General features: G+C 51.4%; 1 protein-coding gene across 1 annotated transcript; it reads right to left on the reverse strand.

The window, feature by feature from the left end:
* Window positions 1–11,167: 11,167 nt before the first annotated feature.
* On the reverse strand, window positions 11,168–14,206 carry IL10 (interleukin 10). Its single transcript, XM_051639330.1, has 5 exons — window positions 14,048–14,206; window positions 12,655–12,717; window positions 12,201–12,353; window positions 11,550–11,615; window positions 11,168–11,260 (listed from the first exon to the last, which is right to left on the reverse strand). The coding sequence occupies exons 1-5, from the start codon at window positions 14,204–14,206 to the stop codon at window positions 11,168–11,170; spliced, it is 534 nt and encodes a 177-aa protein (XP_051495290.1).

Below are 14,206 nucleotides of genomic sequence, written 5' to 3' on the forward strand. Positions count from 1 at the left end.
CCAGGGCTGTGCCTGGGTGCTTGTGTGGGGCCAGTCCTGGGGGCTCCCCCAGCATCTCCCTGATTCTGAGTAGCTCATCAACCATCACTTAGAACATTTCTTGGCCTGGGAAGATCTTGTGTTGTCCCAGGTAAGACCTGCTCACCCTGCCAGGGTGTCTGTGCAGCCCCAGCCCGTGGTGCAGGAGAGCTGCACGTGGGGTTGGGCTGAGCAGGACACTGGCAGGAGGGATGTGAGCAGCAGCTCAGAGAGTTTCCCTGCTCTGCATGTCCCACAGAGCAGCTTCCAACCATGGCAGTGCAGCAGCCCTCGGCACACGTTGTGGTTTGGAGATGAGCTGACTGAGAAGCTGTTGTCTTTTCCAGAAGTTAGTAAAATGCTACCAGCCTGCAGCAGTGCTCACATAAAATGTAATACCAGAGGCTGAAAGTGGAACTGGGAGCTGCTGGGGTCCCCAGCTGAGCTGCCTCTGCCTGACACAACCCCCTCTTTGCTTTTAAAAAGGCTTTAACAAGCAACTTTTATGTGCTTGTCTCTGGCAAACGACTCGATGTTGTATCTGTTGGGAAGAAACATCCCAGTTGTCTTAGAAAAGCCTGGCAAGTAGCAACTCTTTGTGGTGCTTTTGACACACGGGCAAGGCTGATGTGCTGCCCTTGGGCAGGTTTGGAAGAGCTGGGGTGAGGGCAGGTTGGCCCATGTGATCAGTGGGATGTGGGGTGCAGTGGTGGCCCCAGCCCTGCAGGACCCCTCACCCTAAGCATCTTTTTACCTCTGGTGCTCTGAGCATCTCCTGTCACTTCTGATGCTTTGTTCCTGAGATTTTTATGCTGTGCCCGTGGTAGTGGACCCAGTGTTCTGCAGGGAGGACGGACCAGAACAAGGCCTGTGGGGGGTTTTCTGGCAGAGCAGCCTGGTCCTGCTCAGACAGTGCTGTGTCTGGCTCTGTGGCTGATGGACCCTGGACCTGTGTGTCTCTGGATGTTTCCCCCCTGTCCAGAAGGTGGGGGATTGACTCAGGCTGTTTTTCAAGGTGTAAATGATGCTGAGTTGCAGATAGAGGCTGGGGCTATGATCCAGCTGGGTGTTATCTCTGAGCACCCCTGCAGGTGTGACAGAGGTGAGATAAACTGGAGCTGTGGGGTCTGTGTGCCTGAGGGGCTGGCATGACACCTCAAAACCCAACTCCCATCTTGGGCTGGAGGGGGTGTGGTGCTGCTTTTACTTAAGAAAGTGTTTCAATGCCAGGGTGTGAGCTGCGGTGGCATTGGACGAGTGGCAGTTGAGTGGGGAGGCTCAGGACCATCCGTCCTGCTCCTGAGAGGTACCAGGGCTGCTCCAAGATGTGCTGCTGCCGCCCGGCAGGGCGGGAAGGAGCAAAGACACATCCCAGATGGGAGCTGGAGAGGGACTAGGAGAGGAGCTTCAAGCAACCTCCTCCAATCCCATTTGCAAAAGCCAGGAAGGGAGGAGTCATTTCTTTAGCTGCCGGGTTCCAGAGCAGTGAGCTCATCCCTCAGCCCCAGCAGGCCGGGTGGCTGCACCGACCTGAGCGGAAACGTGGATGGTACAAATATGTGCAGCACCCAGAGGTGTGAAGCACAGGCAGGTTTTTCCAGGGGCTCAGCCTGCAGCCTCTGTTAGTGCTGACGGGCTTGCAGAGGTTCAACGTTTTGGAAAAAAAGAAAAAGATTTTCTAAACAAATGTCATGGTAGTGATAAAACCCTGACGTTGTCTTGTGGGGCGGAGGGCTGAGCTCTGGGTTTTCTTTGCTACCGAGAAGCTGTTCTGGAAATCACAGGGCTTACTGACACAAATCTCAACTCCAGGGGGAAGATCTGTGGCTTGAAAAAGTCTTCTCTCTGTGTTTGGGGCCAGAAGAGCATTTTGGCATTAGCACTGCAGCAGTGGAGAGCAGGTCTCTCCTGCGTGTCCCTGCTCCCAGCTCTGGGAGAGGAAGGGGCAGGCATGGTCCCCACCTCCACCTACTGCTTCTCCCTCCCCAGCAGCAATCTCTTGTTGGAGGGGCCATGCTCTGGCCCCAGCACCTCAGACTCTTTCTTTCTGTCACTGCTTTCAGAGTGTCTGTCTAGGGCGATGACAGCAGAAGGCTGTTTTCTGTGAAGCTGTTGCTACTAAAAGGAATAGTTGGGTCAGTGTGGGCGTCGGGTGAGAACAGACTTACTCACGCAGGGCAATATTGTGTTGCTTCAGGTTTGAAAGCAAAATTTTTAGACAGATTTGTTCATAAAGTCTGTAAACAAACAGGCTAGAGAAGAGAGGAGAGGGCAGCTGCCAGCTGGGGCAATCGTGGGGCTGTTTGCTTCCTGGTATCAGGTGAAGATGGAAAGAGAAGCATGAAGGAATCCAGCTCAGTCCGAGGGAGACGAGCCCCAGGCTGTGCATCATGCCTGGAAAAATACCTGAAGAGGAGCCAGGATAGAAAATCTTTGAATAAGGCCCTGGGATGTGGGACACGTGGGAGGTGGTGACCACGGCTCTGCTGCCCTGTCAGCTGCAGTGGGAATAGAGTTGTGGGGCAGGGGCAGCATGGGGATGCTCTGGGAGGGGCTGGGACCACTGAAGGGGATTTGGATTTGTGAGCAGCCCCCCAGAGGTGTTCATGCTCCCCTCCCAACTCCCCATACTCACAACACCATTATTCTGGGCTCTCCAGTGCTTTACTGCAGGGTTGGGTTCTAAGCCTTCTGGTATGGATGGATTCCATGTTACTTTCTGAGCCAGCCAAGTACTGCCCCTTTTGTTGTTTAAGGACAGTATCTCCAGGTCCCTCAGCCCTCTTTACCAGCTGGGGTTTTACAGCCCCTGCTGCCAGGGGGAGGCTGGAGATTTCCGTAAGACTTTTTTCTTGTCCTGCTTTTTGCAGTGGAGATGCTCTGCAACTACAAGTTACTTGGAAAGAGGAAGAAATTGTCTGGAGCTGAATTTGTGATGGTCTTAGTTTCCTCCTCAGTAGCTCCAGCTGGTAAAGGACAGCTCTGCCATCCCTGTGTGCCTGTATTGATGTCACCCAGTTCATCTTGACCTGCACTTTGCTGGAAAGCAGACATAGATGGTTGACTTCAACTAGATGAGCCACCAAGATAAAGGAGAACAAGATAAGCATGTGAGAGTCTCTCTTCTAATTCTTTTTGAAAATGTTTCAAGCCTAACTGGAAACCAGGAGTGGAGTCAGTAAAGTCCTACACCCACCGTCTGGAGCTTCGTGATGACTGTGCTTTAGGGTGACAATGACAACCAGAGGCTGCCCTGGCGTGCCCCAGTGCCTTGGCAGTGCAGGTCTATGTGTGTCCCCCAGCCTAGCACAAGGGACCAGCCAGCTCAGCTTCACCCGTGGTGTGCCTCAGTGTCCCTACTCTTGGCAGCAGCAGGCTCCTTGGACATCCCTCTTGCTTCTTCCCAGAAACAGGACCCCCAGCTGGACCCCCCCCAGCGTCTGCTTGTACTGTCCTCCTCCAAAGACTGTTCTGCCATCTCCCTTGGGCTTGTTTGTCCTCAGCTTTGGAGAGATGTCACTGCAAAGGGCACCCTTGTCCACCAAGTAATCCATGTACACGTGTGCTATGACATTGTTGCTCCACACTTCGCTCATGATCAAGGGACTGTACGTGTGACCTGCTGACTCTGAAGGAATATGTGAGAGATTCACCACATTTTTAATTTTTAGTAGCTAGTAGGAAAATAAACCCTCTTTCCTCACCCCATCTTCTTATTTTTAGTAGCAAACTTCCTGCTAAGGAAAAAAATACATATTTCTCACTATTGAGGAGATTGGTTTCGATCAAAAGTCTGGCTCTGCTCCAGGGAGATCACCAGTGTTTGCTGCTACCTGAGAGATGAATCACGAAGGTCTGGTTCCTCGCCTGTTGATGCAAGAAGTAGCTGCTGCTCTTGCAAGGGGATAGGCAAGGACCAGGGAAGTGCCAGCCCTGTATCTCTCCCCCCTCCAGATACAGCTGCAGTGGCTGTTTGCTGCACTCCATGGTGTTGGTCAACCCTGGGCAACCCCAGAAGGACAAACTGTCCTCGGGGCTGGTGTGGATGGGAGGGCAGGAAGGCACATTGTGCAATCAAGACGAGATAAGCAGTTATGCGTTGTGGCTGATTTGCTTGTGCCTCTAGGTTTCTAATGACAAGGACTATAACTGAGAGTAGATCTTTTTCTATGCAAAGACTTATCAGTACTTGAAGGTCTGCTCTAAATCTGGTGGAAGTGAACTGCAGTCCTCTGTGGCCAAGTGGGCTTTGACTTAGGTTGCTTTTCTGTCATGGGCTGGTTTGTCCCCCAGCTGATGGTCAGCTGCACCAGGTAGAAAAGCAACTTTTTTTCTGGTGAAAAATCAGTGATGGTTGTGTTTCTCTAGGAATTGGGATCTTATGCATCAGAGGGTTGTCAGGATTTCCTGCTGTGGGGCTTGGGATGAAGCTAAACTGCTTAATGCTGAAAACCACCAGATTAGTAGAGGAGCTGTTAGACCTGTTAGCATGAGGCTCGCTTGGAGCTGGGGTGAGAGGGATGTGCTGGGGGCTTGCTGGAGCTGGCTGTAAAAGGAGAGGCTGATGGTTTAAACCCAGCTGTGAAAGTGCAGTGCCCAGGAACACAAAGTGCTTTTCACTAACAGTAAAGAGCTCTCCAGAAATTGCCCTATTAGGTCAGAACAGGCTCATGGGAATCCTGCTCTTGACCTTTGCAGCACCTTTTCCAACCAGGAAAGGCAAAGCTGCTCCTCCTTCCTGTGGGAGGAGCTTGCCACCCTCACCAGACCCAAAAGGCTGCTGGCAATGCTGAGAGCAGGGGACCCCTTGTGTGTCACCCCCGAGGGGTGAAGCCCCCCTGTCCCCAGATGCCTCTTGCTGTGAGACGCCTTCTGGGTAAGGCTGAGCAGGGATAACACGTGTCAGGCTGAGATTTCACTTGCTGGAATACTGAGAGTGGAGCCCCACAGGGAGGGGTGGGATGTGCCAGGTTCCTGGGCTCCAAGGGATGCTCAGGGCTGGTGTCCTGCCCTCCAGCCATGCCCCAGCAGGTCCACAGGGCACTAATCCTGGGGGATGGAGATGAGCCCTTCCCAGAACCTGGGCTTCCAAGCACAACAGTGTGGAAATGGCATCAGGGCACCATCAGGATCCTACTTCCAGCTCTAGTGATCCCAGTCCTCCCATCCTGGGATTAGTCAGGCTCTTGCCAGCTGGGTGCAGCCGAGATAGGACTGTGCAGCCTGTGCAGCAGGGCTCTGGTCCCCTCGGGTGACAAGCCCTGCTTTCACCACTCCACCTGGCCTCTTTTGTGACAAAAGCCCCGATTTCAGTCACGTGCTGCTAAAATCTAGGGCAGGGAGAGGCATGAGCTGCCTGGGGCTGAGTGATACAGGCAGTTAAAATGAAATAACAAGCATTAACTGTAACCACAACTGAAATCAGGAAAGTTCTGAAAGCTTTTACAATTTAAAAATAGATAAAACTGAGCTTGCTTGTTGTGTTTTGCCTGTTTAGTGCTTAAGGTCCCTCATACCACTAAAAGCTGAAGGGCCCAAAGAAAGTGCTCATCTTACATGTTGCAGGACACTCTTTTTTTCTTGTTACAAGAAAGAGGCATGTGGGGTTTTGTTCCTCACACCCAGCCTGTGAGAGGAGACATCTTTGTCTGTCCTGAGTTCAGGGATGGTGCCACTGGCTCTGCTGGGATCAGCTTCTCTGTCCTCCCTGTGTTGGCCAACAGGAGACGACTAAGAAGTTGAATTGCATTCTTCACAGCAAGTAGGTTTGGTCCAGTACCAGGGTGCTTATGGCTGTCAGGAAAGGTTCTAAAGAGAAAAAAAGAAAAAGCAGAAGACAGGGCTCCTTTGGGCAGCAGATGCTCTCATGCTTTTGGCATGTTCCGTATTTGAAGTGAAACTTGCTCATGTTCTGGGGAGCAGCTGATGCTCAGGCACTTCGGGAGCTCTTGGTGCCTGTGTGTGTGTGTCTGTGCTTGCCCAAAACTTGCAGGAATTGACCCAAAGCGCTTGTGAAACCACTGACTTCTTCCCCGTGCAAACCCTGCATGCACCCTGTTTTCTCTGGCTGGGTAGTGCATCTTCCCACGAGCTGGGATTCTCTTCAATGGAGAGGGGAGGGGGAGGAAAAAGTGGAAGGAGTGAGCGAGTTGCCTGCACTGCAGCCCTGGGCAAAAGCCACCCTGCCAGCAGAGGGACATCGCTGCGGTGCCGCCGGGATTCACCTGCCGCAGCTCCGCCGGTTTCACCACCAAAGCCCCTGCCTGCATGGGCAGGGTTGGGCAAGCCTGGACTTTGCTGGCCATGGTGGCTTGTCCTTGTCCCCTCGTCCTGTGCACGGAGCCCTCCCGGGGCTCCCTGCCCTGCCGTGGGCTGTGGGGAACATGTGGCTTCAACCATGGACGGAGCTTCTGTCGAGTGAGCACCAACTGGCCTTCCAAAGAGGAAAAGGGAAACCAGGCAAGGGTCCTTGGCTGTCTGAAGGCAGCAGCACTGGTAGCACTGGCTGGTGGGGGATGCTGGGGGCAGGTTTAGGACTTTGACATAGTGTTGGCTGCATTGTCACGGGCTGGATTGGCCGTGTCATCCCCCATGGGTTTGTTTCTGATGGTGATGCTCTGCAATGGCCCCTTGGGAAATGAAGGTCTGGTAATCCTTCTCCTTTGTATTTAGATCAAATCTCCAGTTAGTTTCCTCTAGTATTTAATTCATTATTTTTCACTTTTTTTTTTGCCATATGCAGCCACACCAGACAGGTATCTCTGCAGCACAAGCATTGCCCAGTGGAGACAACGTTTAGCCCTGTGAGAAGCTCAGCACTGCTGAGCCAGGCAGGGGAGTGACTCAGGCTCCCAGGCATTGGGGTTGAGATCAGGCAGCAGGCTGAGCTCTCAGGAAGAAAATACCCAGCAAGGAAACCACTTGTTTCTGTGGGATAAAAACCCAGAAAACCACCGCCACCAGCTGCTGTGACAGTCGTGTGCTGTTCCTGTAACACCAGTGACACTGGGATGGGCAGGAACTACATCAGCACTATGGGTGACAATGCAATGCACGGGGCACACAGCAGCTTTTGGGGTGCAGGAGAAGCTGAAGGTTGCAGACAGCAGAGGTGCCTGGGGAGCACTGTCCTGTTTGCTTTGCAGAGGGGATCCTGTGTTGGGGTCCCATCCTGCACCTCACCCAGGGCCAGCCCAGAGCTCCAGCTCAGCCCGTTCTGCCCCAACCAGCTTTAATAGTGTGCACAGAGCTCATGCTGTGATAGCATCAAGATATCATAGTAAAATAAGCTTTGTGGTTGTTTTTTCTCCCCCAGACACTGGTGTTTGGAGCACGTGTTGGTCGATGTTTGGACGTGGAGGGTGTCAGGTCAGAGCACAGCCCGGTGAGATGCTGGGGGATGCTGTTGTCTCAATTCTGGTTTAAGAAACATGTCATGAGTTAAATGGATGACTTGTAATGGTGCCTTGGGTGTCTCAGCTCTGCAGACTACCCTTTGGGGTTTTTTTCCCCCTTTTTTTAAAGCAGGGTGTCCTGGCAGAGGGGGGTTGTTGCAGCCAGCACTGGCCTGGCAACGGGAAAAAAGTTTCTCGAGGACATGGCCAGAAATGAATCATGGTGATTGCTCCTTGGCTGGAAATGTCATTTCTCCATGGTAGATGCCACCTTTGGCTGCCCAGATGGCTTCTGCTGGGATTTCCAGAGCACCCTTCCTAAATCTTCTTGGAGATGATACATCTGCTTTTGCTCACCAGAGCTGTGTCACGAAGTAAACAACTCCGTGTTTTGGTGACAAATGGCACAGACTTTGCATATGGCTTCCATGGTGATTTAAATGTCCCCTGGCTCTTGCTTCTCCCTCCCTTAACTGAAGTTGTTTCCTGGGTTGAGAGCCCTGCAGCACTTTTTCTCAGTCTCTTGAGCTCCTAATCCAGTTTCAGAGGAGTGGGGCTGCATCTCCGTGCCGTGCCCAGCTCCTCTCTGTGCCCAAGTCCCCACGAGCAGGCAGCCATCCCCTCCAGATTGCTGACTTGCTCTGCCTCTGTGTTCTTCCGAATCAAAAGACTCCTGCAGCATCAGGTAACTGGGAACCTGCCTTCTCCATAAAGCAAGAGGCATCCCATCGGCTTCCTTCCTGTGGTTACTTTAACCAGAGTGACTGAGCTTTACTGCAAACCCCCCCTCAGCAGAGCTGGCTGCCCTTTTCTCCTCTCAGGGCAGAGCTCAGGCACCGGTTTTGCTCACGAGGGTCCTCAGACTCCTGCCTCCAGCTGGCAACATGGGCTCTGAGAGCTGTTTCCTGCCTCCCCTTAGAAGAAAAGTAATACAAAAGAGATGAAAATAGGTGTAGAGGGGGCAGGAGAACATGTGGACCAGATCAGCCTGGGGTGAACTTCGAGGCTCCCGAGTGCACGTTCTACTGAGAACACCAAAAATCTCCTGGACAAATTCAGTTGTTCCATTGACCAACACCAGGCTGAAGCCTGGACAGAAGCACTTAGAAATGAACGAACCATAAAATCATTTGGGTTGGGAAATACCTTCAAGATCATCAAGTGCAACTGTTAACCCAGCTCCACTGGCTTCCACTGCCAAACCCACCACTATTAACTGAAAAAAAGGTTTGTTTCTAACACAGCGAGAAAAGAAACCCCTGGTGCCAATGAAGCCCAGGAGTCTGCAGGACCTGTGAGGAAAGGGCTCAGCACAGCGACAGCCAAGGAGGCTCCAAAGTGAAGCAGAAACATGGCCAGGTGGGTACCCCCAGCAGCTGCCCAGGGTTGGTGGTGGGAGCTGCAGTTTGGGAATGGTTGCATTGGTTCAATTCTGGGTTGATTAGTGCACGGAGATCCATGTGCACAGATAAAGAATCTCCAGCCCAAGGAAACAGCAGTTCTGTTAATATATTAGTCTAGTTTTTAGCTACTGTCTGCTATCTGATGTAGGATCGAGGCCTCATTTGGACTGAGAACAAATGTGAAGTTAAACAACTCGGCTGTTAGAGGAAGGCAGCAGGGATTTACAGGCTCCCTCCTGTAAATCAAGGGAAGGGAGGCACAGGATTGTTACAGCCCTGATGATTATTGATGACATTCAGGCACGTAACCAATTATTTAATTGCAAATGCTGCTCTGAAAAGGGTCACGGCTGAAACTTGCTGGAGTTGAAGAGGCTGAAGTGACTCAGGGAGTACCTTGGGGCCAGCTTGTCTCTCCTGTAAGAAATCACTGGCAGGTATTTTGTTTCAGAAAATTGTGTCATATATTTGCATTTCAGTGTGAGGACCTGGGGTGTTCTCACTTCCCTGGCCATTCCTGCATGCAGCACATCCTCAGTGCTCCTCCTTGCTGGGCTCTGTGCCTGCTGGGCTCTCCCCCAGCACCGTGACTGGGCACAGCTCCGTACTGGGGCTGATTTACAGCCCTGTTAACAGCTTGGGAGAACAGAACAGAGGCTTTATAATTTAGGAAGTCTTTATTAGCAAAAGTCAAAGTTTTCACACAGATAAACATGAAAAAGTTCATGAGTTGACAGAAGCTGTGGCCAAGGACTGGTGTCCCCCCACCCAGCACAGCCCCCCCGGGCTTGGAGCCATCCTCACTTCTCCTGCAACACTGAAGTCAATGCATTTGGTGGAAGAAAAAAAGAGTACAGAGTTGGCTCAACAGGAGCTTAATTTGATCTGGTAAGAAGCTGAATTTAAATTTTACAGCACTTGGCTCCGGTGCTGCCCTTGAGCTGATGCCACCCGCACGCTTCCAGCAGAAGGAGCAGCCCACAGAGCAGCATTCCTGCTTTGGGGCTGCCCTTGCTCTGGGATAAGCAGCTCCCGTGGGGCAGGCTGCCAGCAGGAATGCCCTTCTGTCACCACAGACATACAAATGGAATGAATCAAGTATAAACAGCCTCTCTTCAGTGGTAACTTACAAAGCCAGCAGCAAACTGACAGTGTTTCATCATGCTGGTGCCCTGGATACTTCTAAATATTAGAAGAAATGCCTCTGGGTTGTGGCATTTTCCTCTGGCTCAGTGTCCTGTAGCATTCCCGGGGGCAGGAGAGTGGGTTGAGGGGGAAGGAGCCCAAAAACCAGCAGGTCTGTGGGCACTGAGGCTGCCCTGGCTGCAGCCCCTCCCCAAGGCTCCTCCTGTGCAGGGTTAGAGGCAACAACCCCCGGTGCTGTCGGTGCTGGCTGCAGCTCTAGGAATTTGAATGCAAATTACCCAACCCACCTTAAAATGGTGGTCAATTAAATATCTTCTAACTTCTACAAGAAAAAGAAAACAACAAACTACCGGTGAGTAAAACCCAATCAAAGACTGGAAAATAGTAACATTAACCTTCAGAAGTGCAGAGTGACCAACCCAGCAGCTCTGGAAGTCTTTTTGTTAGCAACATTGAAGTCAAGTTCTATTAGAACCAAACATTTCATTCCTACTGTTGTGTTTTTCTTTAATCTGGACTAATATCTAGGCTGAAGTCTGGAGCTGGGGTGAACTGATCTATGGCTGTGGCACTATCACACCTTGCTCACAGGACTCTTTTTTCTCCTCATTGCTTCCCAACCACAGGAGAAAAAAAAGCCCTTGGTGACATTTATGGTGATTTTGCTCAGAGCAAGGCTGAGGATTTCAGTGCCTAATTCCAGGACCAGAGGCAGTTACATGGTTATGCATAAAAAACATTTGCATAAATAAATAGAGGGATAGAACCTGGGGAGAGTGCTCGTTTGCTTAAAATTAAACTTCACTGAACTCGGAGCTGGAATTGCTCCTCCTCAGTAAAACTGCACTCAGGAAGAGCTCTGCTTATTATCTGCTCTGTAGAAGAAGGCTGGTTTGAGGCTATGAACAAAAGAGCACATAAACAGTATTAAAATACAGAACAATAAATAATATTTTACAAGCTCATCACACTTCTCTTCAAAACACATTGTAAACATAAACACTGAGGTATCAGAAGTAATAAATATCAAATTCAGTTGTTAAAACCCAACACTTTCAAATACAATATTAAACCCGAAGTTATTAACCTGTAATTCTCGACTTTGACCCTAAGATAACTTAATTTCTGGTGTGTTCTTACAGCCTAAAGTGATTTCTGAAAAAAACAGCAGGACTGGGTGTGAAAGAGACAGAGCTGGGGGCATTTTCACTTCTTTCTCTTCATCAGCAAGTACTCCTCAATGTAGTTGATAAAAATGTCAAACTCTCCCATGGCTTTGTAGATCCCGTTCTCGTTCATCTGCAGGTGAAAGCCAAATCCCTTTAAGTCTGAAGGTGATGATACATGGGATGCACAATTGCTAGAAATATTCTCCTTCCACCAAGATTTTCAGCTTCTCTGCTGGAGAACCCACCCACTGCTCCTTCAAGGATCACCCTCTGGCTTTCTCTCCCTTAGGTATTTAAATAATTAAGGAGTTTCTTGTATTGTGTTCTCTGTCCTAAGCTGAAGCCATAAAGCCCTCTGCCACCCTGGGGATGGCAGGTTCCTCGCAACCTCAGCATGACCACGTGAGCGGAGACCTTACCTTATCAAATGTCTCCTTGATGTGCTTGACTGTTTTGCTCCTCTTCTCACACGTGAAGAATCTGTGCTGCAAAGGGACAAGAGCAACGGCTCAAACCACCAGAGTTTCCTTCCCAGGGCACACAACAGCAGCTCTGGCCTCCTCCTGCCCCTCATCACTGCCTCTCCCCACCTCCCCCTTCCCCACGTGGGGCTCTCGGGGGCAGCCACTGCAGCTGCTTGGCACCGTGCACTGGTGGGACAAGCACGGCACCACCCGGGGCCCTTGGTCTGACTCAGCAGTGATGGGATCCAGGCGCTTTTTCAGGAGTTGTTGCAGAGCCACGTTGTTTCAGCAGCCAGGTAAGGGACCCTCTGCCCTCCCTCCCTTTATCCCTTCAGCCAGAGACTCTGTTGGGTGGGATAGGCTGCAAATAAATTGTGCTCCTGAATGGAGCATCCTTATTTCAGAGGTAAGAGAGCTGGGGGTAGGAGAAACCCCATCCTTGGCGGTGTCAGCCTGCCCACAGCCCAGCTCCTCTGCACCATCCTGATGTCTGTGCTCCAGGGCAGACCCAGCACCTGCTCCTCACCCTCCTGCTGCCCTGGGACTGGCCCTCCCTGGATGGAGCATGGATTTCATCCCCCCCCCGTGATGCTGAGCCCCACTCACACAGCGCCTCATGCTCGCCTTCAGGCTCAGCAGAAGGTTGCCCAGGTCGCCCATGCTCTGCTGGTGGGACGTGCTGGTCTTCATGGCGCTGGGCAGCACCTCCTCCATGTAGAACCGCATCATCTCCGACACCGACTGGCAGCCAAAGCTCCCCTGAGGTGAGAGGGAGTAACGGTGTTGGGGGAGGCCACCAGCACCCACCTGCAGGGTGGGGGGGCTTAAAACCCAGAGAGGGTTGTGGGCAGAGCACTCGTGGTGTGTTGGCACCGCTGGCTGCGGCTGCCGGGGGGGAGCCACACGTCAGTCCTGGCACACACACATGTGTCACTGCCTGGCCACAGAGCTGGCTTTGTGTGACATTAGGAAATGCCCCAACATGATCTGCTTCCTTTCTTACAAAACACTGCTTGAAGGATGAGGGGTAAGGGACTTAGATGAGAGTTATGAGTCTTACCTTAAACTCCTCCAGCAGTTCGGAGCTGAGCAACTGGATGCTGAGTTCGTCATCCTTGGATTGCTGTGGAAGGAGGCAAAACGTGAGCTGTACCTGGCACTTCCAGCTGGGTTTCCCTCTGCCCTCCCAAATTATTGTTTCCTTGTCTGCATTTATGGTCTGGCTGAGGTGAAGGCAGGGAGCACCCAGCACCCTGGGTGCATAGCACAGTGACACCAGGTGCCAGAGTCACCCGCTCCTTGGTCTATTTTCTTGCAGTGCAAACACTGCCAGGTCAAGACAGTGAGATAATGAAACCTCATACTTCAGTGACATTGATTTTCTGAGTGTGAGACTCCTCCTGCTCCCTTCAGCTGCAGAGGGTGTTGGTGCCAGGGTGCTGATGCAAACCACCCCACTCTTTCCATGGGTGTCCAGGCCATGGCAGCCCCTGGAAGGGAGAGACCAACCCAGCCTGCCTGCCTGTGGTTAATCCTCACATTTTTGTTATCTCTGTGTCTCCAGCCCAGGGCGTAAAGGAATCTGCAGTGGGTATTTGTTCTTGTGGTGCCTCCGTTGCACCATCAGCTCTGGGAAACCAGAGAACTGCAGCAGGGTGGGCTGACAGCACCCAAAGCATCACCCCACAGCACCAAGGTACCAAAGCTTTCCTGAGAGGCTAAAACCGTTCCTTCCCAATGTGACCTGGGAGATTTGCAGCAAGCTTTGAATCTCAATTGGCTGTGCTCATTTGACAATGAATACAAGCCATGACATTAGCCTGAAATTTAATCTTACCTTGTTTTATTGCTGAAACTCACTGACACTAACAAAAATAGTAACACAGATGTGACCAGCCATCTCTATCGGTACCGATGCCACGACACATGCTCTGGGTGCATCTCGTGCTGCTGTTCCCTGCAGTGTGAAGCAGGGACCTTCTACAGGCACTGCAGCATTGCTGGTCACTGCAGCTTTGCTCCAGCCATAAAACACCAAGTTCAGGCTTTTGTGGTACTTTCAAAGAAAAAGTCTGTAGGTTTCCCTTTTTAACTGGTGTTGACTTCAGCAAGGCTGGGCTTCACTGCCCTGAAGAAGGGACAGTTTCCTTCCTATTGATTCAGTGGATAATTTGGTCTGCAACATTTTGGGCGAAATCTGGCTAGAAAGGTTCACAAAGTTTAGTTATGAAATCTCTTTGAGTTCTTTGTAACAAACTAGGAAGAAAACCCTCCCCTGCTGTCTCTCAGCAAGCAATGAAACTGAGCTGCTCTTGCTCAGCCTGTAGCACGAGATGCGACCAAATCATTTCTGCGGGGAAGGAAGCTCCTCCAAATCACTGTAGTTTGCAAAAAAAACCAAAAAAAATCGAAGCAAAACAAGAAGGAGGAGAGACTAGCAGGGTTATACTTACAAAATAATCCTTAATTTCCTCAAACTTGATCCTCAGCTCTTTGAGCTTTGCAGGCAGGAGCTCGGAGAAGTGGAGGCAGGTGGGCACGGGGGAGCCGGCGCGGACGGGCGGGCTGGTGGCCAAGAGCAGCAGCAGGAGCAGGGCTGGGCTGGGTGACAT

Source organism: Apus apus, chromosome 23, assembly GCF_020740795.1.
Source record: "Apus apus isolate bApuApu2 chromosome 23, bApuApu2.pri.cur, whole genome shotgun sequence".
NCBI classification, from domain to species: domain Eukaryota; kingdom Metazoa; phylum Chordata; class Aves; order Apodiformes; family Apodidae; genus Apus; species Apus apus.

Coding starts and splice junctions, on each gene's coding strand:
- IL10 (XM_051639330.1), bottom strand. CDS start 14,206: ATGTCACCCAGCCCAGCCCTGCTCCTGCTGCTGCTCTTGGCCACCAGC. Junction 12,354..12,654: donor AACTGCTGGAGGAGTTTAAG/GTAAGACTCATA, acceptor CTCTCACCTCAG/GGGAGCTTTGGCTGCCAGTC. Junction 11,261..11,549: donor TCAAGGAGACATTTGATAAG/GTAAGGTCTCCG, acceptor TTTCACCTGCAG/ATGAACGAGAACGGGATCTA.